General features: G+C 50.1%; 1 protein-coding gene across 7 annotated transcripts in view; it reads left to right on the top strand.

The window, feature by feature from the left end:
* The window catches only part of SSBP3 (single stranded DNA binding protein 3), a 184,569-nt gene that overhangs the window by 134,000 nt on the left and 36,807 nt on the right, over positions 1 to 13,762 (top strand). For 5 of the 7 annotated variants that reach the window (XM_006839801.1, XM_006839800.1, XM_006839804.1 and 2 more), the window contains exon 5: positions 1,416 to 1,505. The exons of the other annotated variants lie outside the window; for them this stretch is intronic. In XM_006839801.1, the coding sequence (XP_006839864.1) occupies positions 1,416 to 1,505 (90 nt within the window). The remainder of the gene's footprint in view (positions 1 to 1,415; positions 1,506 to 13,762) is intronic. 7 annotated transcript variants of the gene reach the window in all.

Here is a 13,762-nt window from a genome sequence, read left to right as displayed (position 1 = left end):
GTCTGGAAGGAGGCCAGCCTGGAGAGCAGCGTCTGCTCACCCCTGGGAGGTTCTTGTTGAGGCAGATGTGCCAGGTAAATGTCAGAATAGCAGCCTTTAAAAATAAAAATAGTGACAGACCCCCCAGCTCTGCCAGCCAGCCTCATCTTCTACAGGAGCACCCAGGGCACTGAAGGGGCCAACATACACTCTGCCCCTCCCTCACCCATCATGGGTGTTTAGATGGGACTCTGCTGACTAGTTGCATCAGGGACATTTATCGATAATCTGCTCTATGTAGGAGGCCCTGGGTGACACAAATGGTTAAACACTGGGCAAGTCACAGAAAGATCAGAGGTTTGAGTCCACTTAAGTAGTACCTCAGAAGAAAGACCTGGTGCTCTACTTCCAAAAAATTAGCCAGTGAAAACCTTCTGGCGCACACTTTTACTCTTGACACACGTGGGGTCGCCATGAGCCAGAATCCACTTGGTGTGGTAACTGTTTTTTGTTTTGTTTTGTTATTGCTCTATACAACATGTGCTGGCCTCCTGAAGAGAGCATATAACTGCCCCATTTTCTCCCAAAGAATAGCTGATGGGTGCGAATTGCGAACCTTTTGGTTAATAACCCGTACATATAAATCTTAAATCTCCTCACCCACCCTCAACAAGCTTAATAAAGTAGTCATGGCATCCTAACGTACATAATCTATACTGTGAGTTACTGTTGAGTTGATTCCATCTCATGGGTGTCTGAGTAGAACTATGCTCCATGGAGTTTTCAGTGGCTGATTTTTTTGGAAGTAGATCACCAGACCTTTAAAGTTTCTAGCTTGCTTCAGTGTTCACTCTTCGTGTTGTATCGCTCTCGTGTTGTATCGCTCTCCTATTAAGTGCCGTCCAGTAGGTTTCAACTCATATGGACACTGTATAGGGTTTCCAAGGAATAGCTGGTGATCTTGGCCCACTGACCTTGCCAAACAGCATATTAACCAGCAGCACCACCCTGACAAATGCTGAATGCCATGTATCCATAACAGTCTCCTCCAGAAGAGCTGCACTGCCCTAAAAATGCCCTGTGCCCCCTCTGTTCTTCCTGTCCCCCTAGAAACCACCTATCTCTTCACTGTCTGAATGGCTTCAAATCAAGCTGTGCTTAGAGCCACAGTGAAGGTAGACATTGCTCCCCATTTTAGAGATGAGGAAATGGAGGCTCAGAGTACCCAATAAGTGGCGTAGTTGGGAGTTGAATCCAACTCTGGTTTTTAAACCGATGTCTGTACTATCCGAGCTGCTAGATGACTCTCAGGCTGAAGGGCTGGGGAAAGGAGAAGGTGGGCCAACCTGAGAATTGGGTGATGCTGGGCGACAGGTCGTAACTTCCTCTCTGGCTATGGATGTGGCCTCTAACCATCCACCTTCCTGTCTCCACAGAGCGCAGCCGCCGCTCCGAGCCCCGTGCTTGGCAACATTCCCCCCAACGATGGGATGCCAGGAGGCCCCATCCCACCGGGTTTCTTTCAGGTACGTGCTGACCCAGTCTTGTGCTTGTCGGTTCACTTCGGGCTGAAGGGAGGGAGAAGTAGCTCAGTTTGCCATGGTCTAAATACAGTTGCTTTACGCCAGTTCAAACCCTGCCCTTCCCATCCCTTTCTCCACGTTTTCCAGAAACGGGGCTGGGGAGACAAGATGGGAAAGCCACTCTCCCGCATGTGTGGCTCCACGTCTGCTAGAGTTTGTTTTCTTCACACTAGCTTCATTTGTCACGATACAGTCCGCCCCTGGTAGGGGAGTCTCAGACGCAGCTTCCAAGTCCGCATGGAGCTTTCTTTTAACAAAAGACTTGTTTTTAAAAACACAAAAAACAAGTAAACTGTTCTTTGTTCCTGTTTTGTTGCTGCTGTCATTGTCATTGTTTACTTTGCCTGTCCAAACTACAAACCTTAGGCGTAATCTAGAAAAACAAAAAACCCACCATCCTGGCAGGTCTTGGAATCCATTCCCTCTGGTTAACCACTTGATTCTTTCCGAGTGTGATCACAGACGGCGTCCCACAAGCATCTGTGCCCGTTCTCTGCCCGCCACAGGCAGAAACAGACCCTGTGTGGGTCGAGAGCCTGTCCTCCCCTGGCATTCTGTCCTGTGAGGGCTGGGTGCTATTGCAGCCTCTTCCCCACCTCCTTCTCTGTCTTTACCTTCCTTTCCTGGGAGCTCGTTTGTTTAAGTCTGAGCATGACTGGAAGAGAACAGGACTGGAAGGAACTTTATGTGGAAGTTCTGGATGCTAACACCTCTCATTCTTTCTAGCCTGTCAGTGTGTGGCTAAGACCCCTCCCACATTCCCCACAATTTTGGAAAAAAATTGGAACTCCTAGATAAGAACTGCCATGTAGAAGAGTAGGCAGTTGGTTTCTGTGAAGCCCAAGAATTCAGAACTGGGGCTATTGCAACAAAGTCCAAGATGACTTTTGCTCAGTGTGAGCTAGGATGAATGCCTGTGTGTGACCAGCAGTAAGGCAGTGCCTTAGGAGATTGCGGACTCTGGCATGGGAGACAGTTAAGCTTACAATATAAAAAGTGCTTTTTAGGGAGGTGAAGGGAATTTCCATCTGGGTGGGAGCATTTTGTTTTATGTTCATTCCCAGGCAAGGGATAGGACCTGCTGCACACCAGTCAAGAGGGAGTCAGGAATTTGGGGTGCTCCCCTAAAATAGTGCCATCAGGCCACCTAACAGGAAGGCAGTGAGAAGTGAGAGGAGATAGGGATGTCAGTCAGGGCATCAGTGGCCACAGATACACACAGTGTATCTGTGTGCATTCTTAGCGTGCTGCTGATCTGGGGCCCTCTCCAAGGGTGGAGGTGTGGGTACAACCTCAGATACATTGCTTGGGTCTTAACTCAGAATAAGGCCATAGGTTTCCAGTTGAGAGACCAGATTTCATGAGAGAGCAAGACCGTTAAATCACTGAAAACTCATAGACCCAGAGCAGCAGGAGCTGGGCATGTTACTGCAGTTTCCTGAGAGAGGAACCCAAGGGGGTTGTCTGGGAGCATCACCCAGCCTAAGGAGCAGCCAGCATCCAGGCCGCTGCAGTCCTCACTCCTGAGACCGTGGATGTCCTTGGTCGAGAGCAGGTGGGCCCCGCCTGGATGCATCTTTATTGAGGCTGCTTACTGGAAATCTGGGGCGGCTGCAACCAGTTGTATTTGTTGTTGTTGTTTTTTAATAGGCTGTTGACTTTATTTTGCCCTGAATCTAGGATGAGGCACAGGTCGGCCTGATATGTGGGTAGTTCCCAACTTCCTGCTTTGCTGTAATTGTCCATGGTTAGGGACTAATTCCAGACATTCTTCTTGGGCCCTCCCCTGTGACGTTCTAGGGTGTGTGGTCAGAACGCCCAGATGGATTTCTGTCCTTATTTAGTTACCACCAGCCATCATCAAACCAAGGTAACTTTTGGGCCTTTTAGACTTGGATTGTAGTCCTGAACTGCTAACCTCAAAGTGGGTGGTTCAAACCCAACATTCGCACCTCAGAAACCCTATACAGGGTCACTATGATTTGGAACCAACTCAACAGCACTTGCTAATAACAACCATAGACTTGAGGTCATCTCTATTTTCCCGTCAGGGCGATCCATCAAGAGCCAGCTGGGTCATCCAGTAAGGGTCATGTGCCCTGGGTGTGCTGTTTGCTTGGTGACTCTGGCCACTCCCCCCGCCCCACTTTTTCTGGGCATCATTTTCCCATCAGTCAGATTGAGAGGGAAGGGCAGGCGAGGCACTCAACCTGTGCCTTCTCAGCCGTGGTGCAGAACCACTCAGGTCTGGAAGGAGCGAGTGGCTGCTCACTTCCGGAGCGGGCCAGCTTACAACAGGAATATTAGCTATTGATTGCCAGCCCTGCCCCATGGTCATCTTGCAGGAGGCCACTCTGATAGTAGGAGGGAAATAGAGATGGCATCGAGGACTTTAGCTATTGCCAACCCTTGCACTTCTTCCCCTCTTTGGATGTGGCCTGAGCAGGCAGCTCTCCTGCACAAAGGGCTTCGTGCCAAGGAGTCATCCCGGGATGGCTGGTCCAGCTTTGACCAGATCCTGTTCCCAAGGTGACTGCCTGATTTAAGTCAGGATGTCATTCCCTGTTCTAAATCTAGAAGCCAGGGGGGCTTCCAGAGTAGAAAGGAAAGAACAGCTGGCCACTCCCATCCAGACCCCTCAGAAAGCAACTCATGGACTGCCAGGCTGGGTGAGAAGGTTCAGCCATCCACTAAGCTCTATTTGCCTTTTCTTATTTGGTGTCTGTGTTGTTGAGGTAGATAGTACCTGTCTGTTCATGTGGCAGGAGACGTGTCTAGTAGTAAGTTGAGGGCTGGCAGGGTGATGACTTAGGAACCAACCTGAGCACACCTCATTATTGGGGAATATTGTGGGGTTCTCGGGGTCCTGGTAGAATTTAGCCAAGTGTATTTTAATTCAGTGTGCCCTCAGCACCTGGCAGGTACTTGTTGGAACTGAGTTTATTTGTACTGCTCACCTCACCAGGCTGGCCTTGTCAGCCCCAAAGCACTCTAGATCCAGCGTTCTGGGTAGGAAAGGGTCTAACAGAAAGCCAGGTTAGAGTGTCCAGGGACAGTGGTCAGGATTGGAAACAGACACCTCTTCTAGTTCCCCTGCTTGGCTGCTCCCTTGCTGAGTGACCTTGGGCAAGTTACTCCCCATCTCTGAACCTGTTTCATCCCCAATAGGTGAAGAAGGCTGGAGCAGTAGCATCTGAGGACCCTTCCAACTTTGATTTTTTGCTCTGGATGCAGATGGATTTTACATAATCACACAGTGGCAATTTTTTCTACGCAATTTAACTCAGTTGGGCTGCATATCTGGCAAACACGATGTGGCCTTGGTCCGTCCCACTGGTCTGATTGGGTCTTCAGCTCTTTGGCCCTAAGTGTGGGGGCACTGTCCAATGAGAATTTCTAGGTTCAGAGCTAGGAAACTGAGGGAGGGCAGAGGTCACAGAGTGAAGCATTGGATGCAGGCTGTTTTTGTTTTAAAATTCCATTCATTGTTTTCAGTGATGTAATGTTTTTGAACATGCAGCCTACTTTCATTTTGCTCCCAGTGTTTCTGCAGAGGAGTCATAGCAGATTGGAAACGTGAGACTCAGAAGGTGAACAACCTGCCCAAAGTTAATAACTAAGGGCTACTGTCAGAGTCTAAACTCAGGCTCCCTGATTCCTGATCAGGAATTCTGACAGTAGTAGAATTCCAAATGCTAAAGGAAGAAGAGAGGACAAGAGAAAAGGAGATAGATGTCTTGTTTTGAGAGAGAAGCCATAGCCATCTTCTTTTAAAAATAGCAGTGGTGTTTCCATTCAAATACCAGCTCTGATGGGCTTTTCTGTCCAGAGCTCTGTGTTGATGATGAATCTGCAGCTGTGTTTAGATTCAACAGATACTGATGGACAACGCCAACCTACATGGACCTGTAAATGGAAGTGCATGTCCTTGGTGTTGGCCAGCTCTGATCTAGTCTAGACTCTTATTTGTGGACTTGGAAACAAAGGCTCAGAAGAGAGAAGGGGCTGCAGTTAGTTATCGGTCACTTCGGATAGACAGGCATGGGGCATGTCTCTAGACTAGAACTGAATCAACCATCATCTGTTCACAGGGGCACCCAGTCTTTCAGAAAGACCAACAGGTAAATCCGTGCCCTTGAAACAGGACATAGGCCTACCAAGACAGGAGATCAGGAAGGGCTTTCTGGAGGACATGCAGTCCTGGCTGAGATGGTGTCTAGAATGGAGTGAGTGACAGATGTTCAGTGGACGATGAGGCTGGATATGGTATGGAGCAGGCAGTGAGGGGCCTGCTTGGAGAGAGTGGGCTTCTTCCCATAGGCAGTGGGAATCCACCAAAGTGTACAGGGCTGGCTAATGCTGTGGCCGGATCTGTGTTCTGGAACAGTGACTCTGCAACTGCTCCATCAGCTCTGTGGAGGCAGAGACTTCGTCATAGACTAAAGATGGTACCGTCTCTGGGTTGGAGTGGGGGAGTTGCAACTCCCAGCTTCCTTTGCCAAAACCTCAGCCTGACCTGCTCTGAACATCCCAGATACTTTCTGCTGTAGTGGAGGACGGTAGAGACTCTTCAAGTGAATCCTGGTTCCTGCTGGCTGAACTTACCTGCCTTGGCCAGAAGCTGAGGTCTTGCCCCAGAGAACCCTCCCTGGCAGTTACAGGAGGCAAGGAGAAAGGAGCAAATGATATGTATAGCCCAGTTACCACAGATGTGATCCAGAACACAGAAGGGGGGAGACACATTCACATGACCTTAAAGCTTCCTATTGAGATAATAGGGAATCTGGCCCTTTTGGTGTCTTCTGCAGAAGCAGCAGGGTTTCTCTGGGAGAGAAACAGCAAGCTTCCAGAGGACTTTGGTAACACCCTAAAGGACCTGAAGGAAATTCTGTGGATGGTACTCGAGCCTGCCTCTAGGAGGCTTCAGCGCTTAGCTCCCACCTGTTTGAAAGAATTGAAGGAGAAGGTCAATGTGAGTCTTGGTCCAGAAGATATGTCTACCATCCACTAAATGATGGATGAAAATGAGCCCAGTACACATGGACCCTGGCTGTCACCACACAGAGACCAGGTGCCCCAGACTCAAGGGGAGGGGGCAGCGTGATGCTGTTTCTGGAGAGGACCAAAGTCCAGGATACAAGGAAATGCTGGTGGCAGTTCCTGAGAGCTGACCGAGTGCTGTCCACTTCCTGTGCAGTGGGAGTGGGGAGCAGCAGAGTGGAGATGATGTGCCTCCTTCCAGAAAGCTGCTGCAACAAGAAAGCCTCTTGGGCCCTGGAGGGCAAGTCAGGGGCTAGGGGAGACTGGGGAAGAATAAAGCCTTCCGTATCTTTGAGGTTTCCAAAGCCTGCTCCTAATGAAGTCTCATTGTGAGCTGGAGCCTGGAACCAGGATCCCCATTCCACAGATGGTGAGGCTGAGGCCAGGCTGGTGAAGGAGCTGGAACCTAACCTAACCCTTATGAGACCTGGCCAGGCTTGTTTGATCAGGTATGATGGATCTTGAAGGGAGCTGAGGCCTTTTATTCATCCTGCTGTGCACACTACAGACAAGAGGCAGCCAGAATCCGGCCCAGGGGGAAAAGGGGGCTGGTGAGTGCTCACAATGGAGAAGACAGGGTGTGATTATGCAGTGGGACATGCCACAGTGCTGTGGGGAAGTGGTGAGGGGAGCAGCTAATGTGGCCTACGGGGCTGTCTGGGAAAGCTTCCCCCCCCCCCCCCCCCGTGCTGACATTTTAGCCTAAGCTTGAGGCTTGAGGAGGCAGCTGCCAGTGAGAGGGGTAGGGCAGGAGGGGGAGTGTGCCAGACAAGTGAGCGTGTGTGCCAGGGCTTGGATGTGAAAGGGCACGCTTGGCATGGCAGGAGGCCTGGATGCCTTGGTCGGGTATGGGGGATGGATCCAGGATGTGGGCACGGCTGGGCAGAGGAGAGCCATGTATATAGATAGATGCACCACTGAATAGTTTCCCTCTTTTCCATGTGGGTCTGGTGAAGGGTTCGGGGTGATGCTGGTAGGATTTTATGATTTATGAGAAATTATTAACAGCCCCCTGGTGTTGTGTTGTAGGATCAGCACTGGACTGCGAACCACAAGGCTGGCAGTTTAGACCCACCAGCTCCTCCTTGGAAATCCTGTTCAGGGTTGCTATGAGTCTGAACTCAACAGCACTTAACAAAAACACAAGGGCTGTAAAGTAGACAGAGGGAGCCATGGCAGGTTACTAAGGACAGCACAATCCCAGGAAGAGTACCTGTCCTGGAGAGGCCAGCTTGGGGCAGACTGTGGTCCCTCCCTCGGAAGATGACTGTGACCTGAGCTCTAGTAGAGAGGGGCAACAGGCCAGAGTAGCCACCGAAGCTTCTTGAAGAACCACTGGCTGTTGGAAAACAAATTCTCTCCCTTGCTGGTCCCTTTCTAAGGGCTCAACCCGTTGTCCTGTCTGTTCCCCTGTGGGCCAAGGGGGTCTGACAGATGCTTTGGCCTGTGGAAAAGGTGGACAGAGAATGGACGAGTAGAGGTGTTTTGTGGGTATCAGGGGTGAGTGTGCCTGTTGCCCAGGGACAGAATGCCCCTCCCCACCCCACCCCCTCTCCCTGCTGTCTGCCTTCAGACTGACAGAAGGCAGGGTCACCCCCGCTGAGAAGGATTAGAGCAGAGGGGGGGCGCCCCAACTGCTGGGCTCCTGGCTGCGGAGGTGGAGAACTGCTGCTGTTTCCCACCCCCAACCCCCACCTGTTCCAAACTGACTTGGCTCTGGGGCTGCAGTCCTCTCCTCCGGTGACTTTATGGAGGTGACAGCAGGCTCTAAGTTGAGTAGACCTCTGCCCTGGGAAGTGGTGTCTTGGGTTTAAATTCTAGCCCAGTTACCAAAATTACTGTGTCCTTGGGGAGCCATTCTCCCCTCTCTGGGCCTTATTTGGGTCATCCATCAACGGAGAGGGGCTCAACAGAACTGTATAAACGCCTGGCCATTCTGAAACGCTGTTACTGTGGACTTGCCCACAGACCTCCCCCTCAAAATAGCCTAGCTGTGAGGAGAGGCAGGCAGAAAGGACCTTTTTTCCTTTTTTTTTCTTGTTTTTTGCCAGCACCACCTCCACAAAGGTCAGGCAGTGTTCCCCACCCCACCCTGCAGCCAGCCTGGTGCCTAGGGTCTGCCCAGCGGCAGATGACCTGTACTGAAGCTCCTAGCAATCTTGGACAAAAGGTTACTCCTGAGAAGCCACGCTGCCTCAGCCACTGGCTGGGTCCCCATTCTCCTCCTTTAAAAAAAAAAAAAAGTTGTGGTCTTAGCTGGCACATGTGCCTGTGTGCATGTGTGTGGACACGCTTGTGTCTGCACACTTGAGCCGCCTCTCCCTCCCCCTCCAAAAAATATGTGAGCTCCACATGTAGCGCTGTAACTCTCACTGATGAAATGGAAAGTTGAACATAAATCAATGTCTGCTGCCCGGTTAGCTATGCATCAGCAGTCAGCACCTTGGAGATTTGCTCGGTAACAAAGCACCCGGCAGCTCCGTGGGGCTTGACTGGCCCCTTATGCGGAGCCAGCCTGACACTGGGAAGCCAGCAGGCAGCACAGTGCTCCCCCTGGCATTACCTTCCAGTCCCTCCTGGGTGGGACTGTCATTCACCACCCCACTCCAGGCCTCTCAGCTCCCCTTTCTAAGGAGAACACTTAGAAGGACCTGTGGACCTCGGAGCTCTGAGTGATGATCTTGCTGCTGCTGTAGGGTCCCAGCAGACGTGTTCCTTCTCTGAGCCTCTCAGCCCAAGCTATAAATGGACTCCTAAGCTCTGACTTTTATGGATCTGATACTGGACACATTGGTGTCAGCAGCCGCCTTCACCTCTCGTTTATTAAGAGCTTGGGCTGGTTTATCCTTTTCCCCTTTGGACCTGGGCTTTTGCTTTGGGTTTCTCTTAGAATTGAATATTTTTCTCCCCACGTGTTTGAGAATTGTTCTACTTACCGCCTGTTGTCCCAGCTCCTGGTGCCCAAGATATGTGTGTCCTCCCTACCCCACCCACCCCGTCTTCCAGCCTCTTGGGGTATAGAGCCCCAGTGTGAATAGAGAGTGTTTTTGTTTTGTGTCTTCTTAGTAGGGAGTGGAGGGGGCTCTCCTCTGCCCCTGCCCCACCTTTTCTGCAGAGGGGGAGGGTAGATTGTAGTGCCAGTAGGGTTTTTCTTTTTCCTTTTTTTTTTAAGTCAAATTCCATAACCTTTGTAGCAGAAGAGATTTGAGGAAGGAATATCCAGCAGAATCTTATAATACCATGCCTTGGCATTACTTGGCTCAGTATGAACCCCTGAGTAAGCTCATGTGTCCCCAAAAGGAAACTGCCCTCTAGGGGAGTCTGGGCTTGAGCTCTGGGGCCAGGGCCACTGAGGGCATTCTTGCATCCAGCAAAATGGAACAAGGGCCACAGAATGATTGAGTATGAGACCCATTCTAAGCGCTGAGGATGCAACAGTGGGTCCACCAAGCTGGACTTCAGGTTACAAGAGGTCTTCAGAAAGTTCATGGAAAAATCCAATTATCTTTCAATTCCACTTTTCCACATTTTGAGGTCCTCTCATGTATCTATCCATTCTGACTTTCAGGGGCATGCAGCCTGGGTTCTCATGTGGGTTACCTCTCGGGACCTCAGATACTTCATCTGATGATTGGGAATGATAATAGAGCCCCCACCTCTCAGAGCACTTGCTACGATGCCATGAACTGATACCTCTGAAGCCCTGCCTTAGCACTGGCGTGGGGTAAACACGCAGTTCCTGCTGTCGACCGTGACTCTTCCCCATCGCTAGTTCCTTCCTTGTTCCCAGGTCTACCTGAAGCCTCGAATTCTCTTCCTACTGGACTCTAATGTGAGCTGATGGAGACGAGCTGTCTGACCCAGGCAGTGGGTGTTTGCCTGCACACCTGAGTTTTGTCACTAGTGAATTTCACCTGTCACTTCAGCTACCGTTTCCTTACCTTTAAATTAAGAACAGTGCCACCTGATTCACCAGCTGTAAGTTGTACAAAGGAACTTGGGGATGTGGTTAGAACCAAAGGCAGATCAGAGCTTTGCACAAGGTCCTTCCTTCCCAGGGGCATCTATCCTTCCTTCACTCAGCATATGTTCACAAGAGATATCTTTCTGCCTAGCACTGCTAGGCTTCCCGGGGAGGGGAGAGGGGCGTGGAGCGGGAGATGGTGGTGAGCAGGGCAGCCCCTGGCCACAGATGTACATAGTCCACGGATCAAACTCTGACCTGGGTTAGCTGTAGGTCAGGGGATGGCTTGTTCTCCACCATCAAGCCCTCTTCCTTTCAGTGGTGGCCTTCATGAATGAACCCTCCAGGTTCTTGATAAGACTGTCACAGCTCTGCTGCGCCAGGACAAGAGTCAGAGCCTTTGCTCCCAGACTAGACCTCTCTGCCCATCATCTCCATAGTGTTTCTTCTACAGGCAGCAGAATTCTCTCCTCCCCTTTTAGCAGGTTCTGAATCCTATTAATTCTCAACTCAGTTTTATTCAAGAAGACTTTCACTAAGGGTCAATATTGCATTCTTTCACCAAGGTTGAAGAAGACATTTTGGAATGTGGAAAGGGTCTAAGAGTTTAGAGACTTTTGGTCTGTTCTGAGGACATAGCTTTGCCTTTCTAGACTCTCCCCATCTGTAAAGTGCAGCAACATTCAAGAGGGTGGTCCCTGATGCTACAGTGGTGAACTGAAGAAGTCCAGCCCTTGACCTCTGGGAACCTAAGTAAAGGCCTAGGCATAAAGGGCTTTGGGGGCAAAAGAAAGTGTGGCCCTTGCCCTAATAACTTGGTCTCAGAGACCATGAGGAGAAGAACTTCTGAAACAGAGACTTTCCAGGCCCAGATGATTTGCATGGGCTTTGCTGAAGTGCTCTCTAGCATCAGATGGGAGTCATAAAGGCCACTTCCAGCCCTCAGACTAGCTCATACTGCTATTGGTTGTCATTGAGTCAGCCCTAACTCTCGGCAACCTTATGTGCAATAAAATGAAATACTGCCTGACCCTATGACATCTTCCCAGTCAATGGTATGCTTGAGTTCTTTGATACAGCCACTATGTATTTTGAGTGGCTTCCAACCAAGGCTATGAACCGATTCATTCTTTTTCCACCCCTTGCCGAGAACTTGACTCTCTACCCCAAATATGAATATGTTGAATCAGAATCTACAATTTAACAAGATCCCCAGATGATTCTTACAGGTCCCATGTGATTTTTTTAGAATCACTTGGGGATCAGCTTAAACTGTAGATTCTAATTCAGTATATCTGGGGTGGAAAAGTGAATTCTCAGCAAGAGGCCAAACCAGAATGAACCAGATCGAAGCCCTGGTTATTTGTGTTGGCCAGGTGGGCTAATGAGAAAGGCATGATCAAAGAAACAGGGACTTCCTGAAGGAATCCGTTAGGCAGGGAAGATCTTGAGTCACGGTTTTATTAAAGCATAGCAGCCCTTTGCTGATGTATTTAACATCGGTTATCTCAGTCTCACGGGACAGGTGAATCTCAAAGGGACCCTGGGTCATGCCCCCAGCCCATGAGTCAGGGCCTCTGCAGAGTCTCAGCAGGTGTCAGTAGCTCCACCTGTGTGATCCATGTGTGACCAAGGGCAGCCTTCCCAAACCTGTTTCTCCCCAGCATCCCACCGTGTTGCTTCACCTTAGATATGGAAGGAAGAAGAGCTCCTGACCATTCACTGAGCGTCTCAGGGAGGAAGCAGCATAAGAAACCCCCAGTCCTTCATGAGCTGTGAAACTAGCAAGGAGAACCTAGGCCAACTTGGCTGTTTCCTTTTCAGCCCTCTTCAACTCTGGACATTTTGGGCTGGTAGCTTCAATTCCTTACTCCCCCTTTCTAATTGGGTATGAAGAACCATTACTTTTGGAATCGTCTTTTGGGCATTAAGTAGGGAAGGCTGTGCTTGCACTTGTACCTGGAGAGCTTAAAGTAGAGGAGGAATTCTCTGGTTAGTCTGAGGCTGTGCCTTTTGAATTCATGCTTCACTCCCATTATGCTGGGGTGGTTCATGGTACAGTCTGAGCACCTAGGGAATGGCTATGTGGAGGCTAGTGGGCAAGAGTGGAATGTATCTTTATAGTGCTGTTTGTTTTCAGAACCAAAGGCAGTTTTTTGGAAGGGAGAGAATTTGGTTCACTTGGCAAGGCAGGTGTCCTCCCCTTGGGTTCTTCTGGACCCTGAGTCCGTCTTTACTCTCCACTTCCCTCAGTGTGGGTCTCTACTGCAATAGAATGGGGGGAGATGTGTGGGGTGTGGATCCCGGCCAGCAACTCACACAACTAGGAGTGAGTATTAGAAAACCTCACCTGCGTCGTTTGATTATAGCTCTTTCACCAGCATAAAAGAGGGCTGGGTGCTCTTTCATAAAAGAGAGCTAAAGTGTGCCTTAGTAGACTTCCGAGAGGATGGAAGGAGGTAAGAATCTAGCAGATTTCCTTACTTCAGGGGAGTCAGCAAGACATGGGAGTTAGCACCCACAAATTTTCATCTTTAACGTGAATGAGGACAAAGAAATTCCTTTGAAGGAGAGGAATGTCTAGTGGGCAAGTTCCCACAAGCCAGTGCCCCCTCCCCCAGCCTGGTGTTCCAGCCCATGGCCACCTTCTTGGGTCTTTATCTTTAGGCCCACTCCTGCGTCTCTGTTGCATAGATGCTATTCTGTCCAGAGTCCCTTTCCTGTTTTTGTATGGCAGAGATACCTAGTCATCCTCAAGGTCCTGCTTAAGTGTCAATATTGTGCAGAGTACATGCTTGATCTGGGGGGTTGGTATTCAGTGGTTGAACACGTTGCCGGATAGAGCAGAGTTCTGTCCAGTCATTCTAGTGCATAGTCTTCTCCTGTGCCCTGTTGTGTGAAGACATGTCCACACACAGAATCTTGGAAAGGGAGGCCCCAGAGGGTTTAACAGCTGGCGATAAAACCACCCATCTCAGCCCCTGCCTCCATCCCAACCGCAGCCATTCCAGGTCACACCCCTTCCTGGCTGAGATGACCCCACCGGAAAGGGTTGAACAGTTTGAACCTGCTTTAAGAGCTCATGGCTGGGAGTCAAGCCACCCCCCCACCCCCCACCCCAAACTGTGTTTGTGCTGGCAGGCGAGGGCAGAATTCGTTCCCCCTTGTTGTGGCAAGAATGGAAATGGTGAGATTG

This window comes from Chrysochloris asiatica, unplaced genomic scaffold, assembly GCF_000296735.1.
Source record: "Chrysochloris asiatica unplaced genomic scaffold, ChrAsi1.0 scaffold00026, whole genome shotgun sequence".
NCBI lineage: Eukaryota > Metazoa > Chordata > Mammalia > Afrosoricida > Chrysochloridae > Chrysochloris > Chrysochloris asiatica.
The sequence above is the reverse complement of the archived record's forward strand: the minus strand, read 5'-3'. Positions and strand labels throughout refer to the sequence as shown.